Source organism: Ailuropoda melanoleuca, chromosome 11 (genome assembly GCF_002007445.2).
Source record: "Ailuropoda melanoleuca isolate Jingjing chromosome 11, ASM200744v2, whole genome shotgun sequence".
Lineage (NCBI taxonomy): Eukaryota > Metazoa > Chordata > Mammalia > Carnivora > Ursidae > Ailuropoda > Ailuropoda melanoleuca.
In genome coordinates, this window is record NC_048228.1 from 332,797 (window position 1) to 340,123 (window position 7,327).

Consider the following 7,327-nt stretch of genomic DNA (forward strand, 5'->3'; position numbering starts at 1 on the left):
GCCCCCAGGCACCTGTGGAGGGGCCAGGGGCCTGGCCTCGGCCCTCCAGGTGGGGCTGACTGCCGGGGGCCCGGGGGCCCGGGTGCCAACCAGAGATCGTATCTCAGCAGCTCTGCAGAGGCCCGGACATCCCAAGACCAATTTACATTCTTTGGTCTGGGTTTGCTGGAGCCAGAATGGGGTGGGCGTAGAGGGCCCCGGATCCACAGGACCCACAGGCAGGGTCTTGGCCACCCCACCCGGGCTTTGTGTCCTCTGCTGGCAGCCACCGCGACCCAGCCGGGGGTGCCCTTGGCCCCGCCCCCTAACGCATGCGCACTCAGCACCTGCCCCCCAGGTTCACCGCGCAGCCCAGTGCAGGGCCCCCACCTGCGTGCTCTCTGCGCCTGCCCCCCGCCGACAAGGGCCTCCCAAGGGTTCCCCTCCTTGCCCTCTGCACCCAAGACAGGGACAGCACATGGCACCCAGCTACCATCTGACTCACCAACTCTGGCCCTGCAGGTGTCCATCGGCTGCTGCCTCCAAGACTGGACAGGAGACCTCATGTCCTTCTAGGGCTGCCCACCCACCCCACCTCCATGACGACACAGTAACCAGGCGACAGGGAGGGCTGAGAGCTCTTTATTGCTGTGACCACAGGTTTAACAACGGACAGCGGGGGTGGGTGGGCCAGCAGCTGCTCCTGGCGTGTCTGGCCCTCACGTGCCCAGGAGCAGGCCAGAGAAGCTCGAGCCACTCTGGATGGTGAGGGCTGTCCCGGAACCGTTGTCCACAAAGACGGAGGCATACTGTCCAGCCTGCAGACACCCACAGTGGGCATCACCACCCGCGGCACCCGCCTGCCCAGGAATGAAACTCGAGCCCCACCAGGCAGCCCCCACCCCAGGGGTCACTTGGCTGATGTCCGTGCCCTCGCTGGGTGTAGCAGTGCCAGGCCTAGGCCCCCTCCCCACCCATCCGTTCCTCCAGCCTCACCTGCAGCTGCAGCAGCCCCTCCACATGCACGGTGAAGACCCTGCCTCGGCTCTCCAGGCCCGAGATGGCCTCCAGGGACCTGGACGCGGCACCGCGGGGCGACAGTGAGGGCACAGCTGGCTGTGGGGCCAGGACCCTGCCCGGGTACAGTCTGGAGCAGCCCCTTCCCTCTCCACGGGCAGGACAGTCCAGGCTTGGGCACCACCCCCTGCGGCCCCCACAGCATCAAGAGTGCCCCCAAGGAAGGCCCACTCACGTGTGTCGATGACACAGGGACTCAATGCAGACGAGCACACGCACTGTGTCCCGCGCCCGTGGCCGCGCCCTGCCCTGCAGCCCCCTGTGGTCTGTGGAGACAGGCCCAGCCTGCAGCAGCCCCAGCGAGGATGGAGCAGAGAGGGACAGGGGCTAGACGGCCAGGTGCAGGCCCAGGAGCGGCTGAGGGCTCGGGGAGAGTGGGCCCTGAGCAAGACCCGCCCCCAGGGGGAGGTGGGGTTGGAGCAGGGTCACCTCTTCGATGGGACCCAGGCCTGGGGGCCGGCCCCCACTCACCCACATGCAGGCTGGCAGAAAACTGGAAGATGGCGGTCACTGGGGCTGTGAACCGGCCTGAGGCCAGGCTCAAGCCAGACCCCCGCAGGAAGGCGCCCTGGGCCGTGGGCTGGAGGGATAGCAGGTGAACAGCCGGCTGCAGGGCCTGGGCCCTCATCTTGCACATCCAGCCTGGGGGAGGCGCCTGTGACCAACAGCTGCCCCCCCACACAGGCCCAGGTGGGCAGGATGGGGGGGTGACCTGTATGCACCCACCCGGGCCTCTGGGCACAGGCTCCGGGCCCCAAGGGATGGATGAACCCTCAAGAGCCCCCACCAGGGAGGGCATCCCTGGCTCCTGGCCACCTTGGACCCCACCCTGCCACACGGAACCCGCTAACCCTGACCCAGGTCACCTCCTTCCCCGCAACCACCTGCGCCTGGCTCCCCCAGGTGCCCCCTGCATGTATGTGCTGGATGACTGTCCCAGGCTGGCTGTGAGCCCTGCCCAGCAGTGGGGAGCCAACCCAGCACCCTGCCCCCCGCCACCGCTGGCCCCTGATGGCACACGAGGAGGGCCTTCAGCAGATGCCCCGAGAGGCCAGGACTCGCTCCCACGCACACTCACAGCCTGGAAGCCATGCAACTCCACCAGCGTCTTCTCGTCCACCACCACGGGGCCCTTCAGTGCACAGTGGAAGGCCTCGGCCACCAGCTGCCTGCCTGTCCCCTCAGGCAGCCATGGGCCCAGCAGCCCCAAGAACCGGCGCTCGGTGGCCTCTGCGGGGCAAAGGTGAGGGCAGCATCTTGGGGTCAGAGTGGGGTCACCCGCAGGGCCCAGGCGGGAAGAGTCTGGGACAGGGGCCTCACCTTTCAGCATTTCCTGAAACTCTCGCAGCAGGGCCTCCTGGGTGACTACAGCACCGGGGGGTCCGGGGGGCCCCGGGGGCCCGGGGGGCCCAGGGGGGCCAGAGAGGCCTCGCTGGGGGGAGGCAGGAGAAAGTGAGGGTTCCAGTGGGAGCCACAGCCACCCCTGCCCTGGGTTCAGACCCCGGGGCTCACCGACTTCTTGTCCCGGCCCCGGCACCGTTTCTTCGAGGCCCCTTCATCTGGCCGCCGGACGAAGTTCAGCCATGTTGTGTGGGCGTCTGAGAATTCAGACCCCAGGGCCTCAGGTGGCTGCAGGGCCAGGGGACAGGACCAGTGTGCAGGCCACCAGGCCTCCCTGAGCCCTGCCCTACTGCCCCCAGTGGAAAGTGGGGAAACTCAGGCCCAGGCCACCTTGGGCAGGACTCAGGGCACACACAAGGAACATGGCCATGGGGCACCGCAGGCCACCCCTGGGGATCCAGACCAGGACACACAGGGCAAGGGCTTGGGGCCTTTGTGGAAGCCAGGACCTGATGTCCAGGCATCTGATTCTGGTTCTGTATTGGAGCGACCGTGTTCCCTCCCACTGCACTGGGTCCCCAAGCAGACAGGCACACCCGCATACACACGGAACCAGCCCCACACGTCCCAACAGGGGCCTGGCCCTGGCTGAGGTGGGCAGTAAAGAGCAGGAGCAAGTTCTGGGTGGGGGCGGGGGTTCCAAGAGCTTCAGAGCCACGCAAAGCTGGGGAGAGGATGGGCACAGGCCCTGCTTTGTGCTGGGCATAAGGTGTGTGAGCCGGCAGCCGTGGCGCTCCCGCGGCCCCGCTCCTCAGGCTCGGACCCAGGCCACAGCTGGCCAGCCCACCTTACTGTTTGAACAAGGGCTGGGAGGGGCAGAGCAGAGCTGCCCGAGACCATGCCCCCTCCACCCTCCAGCCACCCCCCTGCTAAGCCCAGTTTCTGCACCAGAACAGGCAGGGGAGGCAGGAGCACCCCAAGCCGCAGAGTCAAGGAAGGAGCGTATCACGCTAGGTAAGGGGGCGTGGGCTGCGGAGAGAGTCTGCCCGTCTCTGAGGAAGTCTGCATGCCAGGCTCCAACAGGAAGCTCGTAAAATGGGCAGGAACACAGCAGATGCTGGCCTGGCTGGGAGAGTCACCACCACGGGGCTAGCAGAACCCTGGCCACTCTCAGAGAACTGTTCCCGGCAGGGCAAGCTGAGCGGTCCTGACTCAGGCAGGGTCCAGTCCGGCAGTCAGCCCTCAGTCCCAAACATGGCAAGAGCCAGCTTCAGGGGCAGGTGCTGCCTCCCACCCCTGATCTGGGCCCCACCCAGGGAAGAGAGAGAAGCCAAGAATATTTGAATGTCCTGGTTCCTCGCATATCTGCTATCTGCCTGATCCCCTGGCTGCCATCCACCCTCACCATGCTTGAGGGACCCAGGAGCCTTGAGAGACAAGCCCACCAGTGGTGTCTAGGGGCCAAGGGATCAGGATTTCCGGGCAGGTGGAAGAGGAGCCCACCCCTAGCAGGAAGAGCAGAGGTCCGAATGTCTGGGGAGGGCCATCCTGGGGTATGTGTCACACGGCAGCCCCCCCACCGTGGAGACCACTCCTGGAATAGAGATGTGCCTGTTTGTCCCCAGACGGACCCGTGCCTACTCCCAGAAGCTGCCGGTAGCCTACTCTTCTCTGGCTGGCAGGCCCAAGGACTCACTCTCTTCGGCCTGCCCATCTGGGAAATGGGGCCTCGGGCTCCAACGGGCCGCGTGGGCTGAGAGCAGCCTGGCTGGCCGCCGCAGAGACGCCCTTGGGAGGCGGGAGGCCAGGATCAAAGGCATGAGGGCTTGGGGGGTGGGGGCCGTGCCCCAGCAACTCCCTCTCCCTTTCCAGGTCTGCGGCCCCCAGGTGGGCAGCTGCTCGAAGCCACCAGGCCTGTGCTGCTGGGGTTAGCTCCAAGAGCCCCTCTGGAGATACTCGGCCCACGAGGGTGGAGGACCAGGGCTGAGGTGGGTACAGGGATCCTTTGTCTCAGAGGGGACCCCAGGGGCAGACTGAGGCCAGAGGGACTCCAGTGACCAGAACACAGCCTGTGCCAGAGGCCACGGGGGGCTGGCTCTACAGTGGGGGGGTCCCGGCAAGGACCTCCAGGAAGCACAGAGTCCGGGCTAGCCTTAGCCTCTCCAGCCACTCAAGTTGTGGGTTACCCGGCTTCCCAACAAGGGGTCTAGAGCTCCCCCCGACCCGCTCCTGAATTGGCAACTACACCAAATGGCAGTGGGCTGCTAGCGGCATGTGGGACCTGAGGCTTCGAAGGGTTCGCTGCAGCCCCTCCGGGAAGCCCCTCCCCTCCCCCCACCCTTCCCCTGGGCCCCGGGACCCAGCGGCTGCCCCACGAGCAAGTCCTGCCCAAGGCCCCACTCCACTGAGAAAGGGTGGGGAGGCTGGAGGGCCGGGCAGGGCAGAGCCTGCAAGGAGGAGGGCAGCCGGGAGCCAGGGGGGCGCCCGAAGCCTACAAGCACACACACACCCGCACCCACGTGCGACCGGCCCGTGCATACCTCGGGGGAGCCCAGCAGCCCCTCACTGTTGGACGTGGTGGCGGTGGGGGGCTCAGTGCGCTGGCTGGGCGGCCGTGGCCTCTTGGGCTCCCGTCGCGCCCCGACACCCCCGAGGAGCGTGAGCTGCAGCCAGAGGGCCACAGCGGCGGCAGCCCAAGCCCAGTGCATGGCGCCCCGCGGCTCCAGACCTTGGTGGTGGCTCAGCGTGGTGAGCGGGGACACCCAGCTGCGCTCATGGGGGCGGCAATGCAGCTGGCACTCAGGGTCCCCGTGCGGAGACACAGCCCCAGGGGGCGTCTATCCGCCGCCCACGCATGTGCAGGCAGGGTGAGCCTGGAGCCGCAGCACGACCGGCACCACGGTGCGCAGGCAACACAAGACACGGGGCAGACGCAGACGCGCTCCCGATCCCGCGGGCTGGGCCGGCGCCGGCCTCCCCTCACAGGCAGTGCCCTGGCTGCCCCAGCACGCCGCCAAATAAACCCTCCCCTCCTCCCCCAAGCTCCAAGGGGGAGGGCTCACGCTCTGCCGCTCTGCCAGCCCGGGGGCGTGGACGGGGGCGTTAGGCTGCTGCAAGGGGCTGCACCTCCCCAGGCGCTCCCTGCGTTTGGCAGCAGCCCCCACCCTTCCCCAGGAGGGCCAAATCACCCTGGAAACTGTAAACACGAATTCACCCCAGCCGCCTCCCAGCGACGCTCCTTGCACCTCACATCCAGCCCCTTCGGGGAGGTGGCCCAGGAGGTCCGAGGGTGGGGACAAACTCCATCAGGACGAAGAGCCCCATCTGCCCTTCCTACATATGACCCACCTCCCTCAGGCCCTCCGGATCCTTCAGGCCCCCTCCAGGCCCTCTGACAGAGGTCCCCCCATGCCAGGGTCCTGGCGATGCTCGGAAGCCTGGATCAGACCCTGCTCCTGAGAAAGGCAGGACCCAGGATGGACAGCTGACCTACTGGGCTCCCACCCTTGTCCTGGCCTAGGTGACCCTGGGCGTTGGCCCTCCATTGGGGGCGAGCATGGCTAGCGAGGGGAGGGACTGATTGACCTCAGAGAAAGGCATGGTGGGTGGCCTGGCTGAGGCTGCCCTGGAGTCCCCCGCCCCCTCCTCTTTTTGGGACACAAGGCCAACCCTTATTGCCTGAGGGGTTGCCCTCACCCAACCAGGCCTTTCGGCTTCCTGCTGTCCCAAGCCAGCAGGGGAAAGGGAGAGGAGTCCCCAGGCATTTGCCATCTGGAGGTCAGCGTAAGGGTGAGCCCTGGGTGGCTGCGAACAGCAGAGGAGCCTACTTCCTCCACAGCCAGACCTGAAAAACGGTGGGTCCTCAGGGAGAGTTAGGGCCCTTCCTTAACCACCTGCACGCTGTGAGCAACAGAATGACCGGGGCCAGCTCAAGTCAACAAAGCCTTGCAGATTCAGTCACGTGACAGGGCCCATGACAGCTGCCCCTCGGTGCACCACGAGGAGGGTCAGAGCCACAGCTAGCCCCCAAAGGAGCTGCGGCTTGCAGTCCAGCCTAGAGGAAGGTGGGGCACACTGGCCCTGGTGGACAACATGAGTCCTCCTCCAGGCACTCCTCAATTTCTAGATGTCTACCAGGAATGAGGAAGGCAGACCCCAGCCCCAGACCATGTCCATGGCGGGCAGCAGCTACAGGCAGAGCCGCCCAAGACAAGCCTGGTGGGGAGGATACGAGGAGTGTCTGCCCGGGGTCATCTGTCCCCCCTCCTGGTTCAGGCAGAGGTGGTCAGCTCCAGGGACAACAGCGGGCAGTTGTGGTGAACTCTGAGATCGCTGCTGGAGCCTCAGCTCTTTCGGGTGTCCAGCTGGTGAGCCAGCTCCCAACGCCGGGGTCCTGAAGGGGGACACGCTGCAGAAGATCCCCTTGTGCCCTGCCCGGCTGGAACCCTAGATATGACCTGCACCCAACACCAGGTCAGGAAGGTAGCCCTGGAGACTCCCACTGAGCTGCTAGACGCCTTCCTCACAGGCTGGCACCTGTTTTTCTACCAACTGCATCCTGACGGCCCGATCCTTCAAGGCTTGAAAGTGTTCTGGAAAGTGCCGGGGGCAAGGCACCATCTCTGACTGGCTGCTGTGTGCACACTGCCAACTGGCCAGCCTCCAGCACAGTCCTACAGGCAGGCCGACCTACAGCAGACCACCTCTGAAGCTGGATGGGGGAGCCACACGGCAATGGGCCTCAAACAGGTCCGACCATGCCTGAACCATGGGTTCTGCTCCCAACCAACCCCAGGCACCTCGACAGGAAGCAGGAAGCAGGAGCCACTTCCCTGGCCCACTGCTTCATGTGTCTCAACCAAGCCGCACTCTGCAGAGGGACACAGCTCCCCGGGCTTGGGTCCAGTGTCGGGGAAGCAGCTCTCTGCTT

The 7,327-nt window shown here is 66.1% G+C and overlaps 1 protein-coding gene across 5 annotated transcripts; it reads right to left on the reverse strand.

Moving 5' to 3' along the window:
* Positions 1-494: 494 nt before the first annotated feature.
* Positions 495-5,489, reverse strand: C1QTNF12 (C1q and TNF related 12). Of its 5 annotated transcripts, XM_034671075.1 has the most exons (8): positions 4,938-5,489; positions 2,569-2,685; positions 2,377-2,488; positions 2,135-2,286; positions 1,528-1,636; positions 1,232-1,322; positions 976-1,054; positions 500-797 (listed from the first exon to the last, which is right to left on the reverse strand). In XM_034671075.1, the coding sequence occupies exons 1-8, from the start codon at positions 5,103-5,105 to the stop codon at positions 699-701; spliced, it is 927 nt and encodes a 308-aa protein (XP_034526966.1). In that variant the 5' UTR covers positions 5,106-5,489; the 3' UTR covers positions 500-698. The 5 variants fall into 5 exon arrangements, 2 of the variants coding, with proteins under 2 accessions (XP_034526964.1, XP_034526966.1); XM_034671073.1 differs by having other exon boundaries at positions 495-797; positions 2,135-2,488; XR_004628670.1 differs by having other exon boundaries at positions 735-797; positions 1,232-1,636.
* Positions 5,490-7,327: the final 1,838 nt, after the last annotated feature.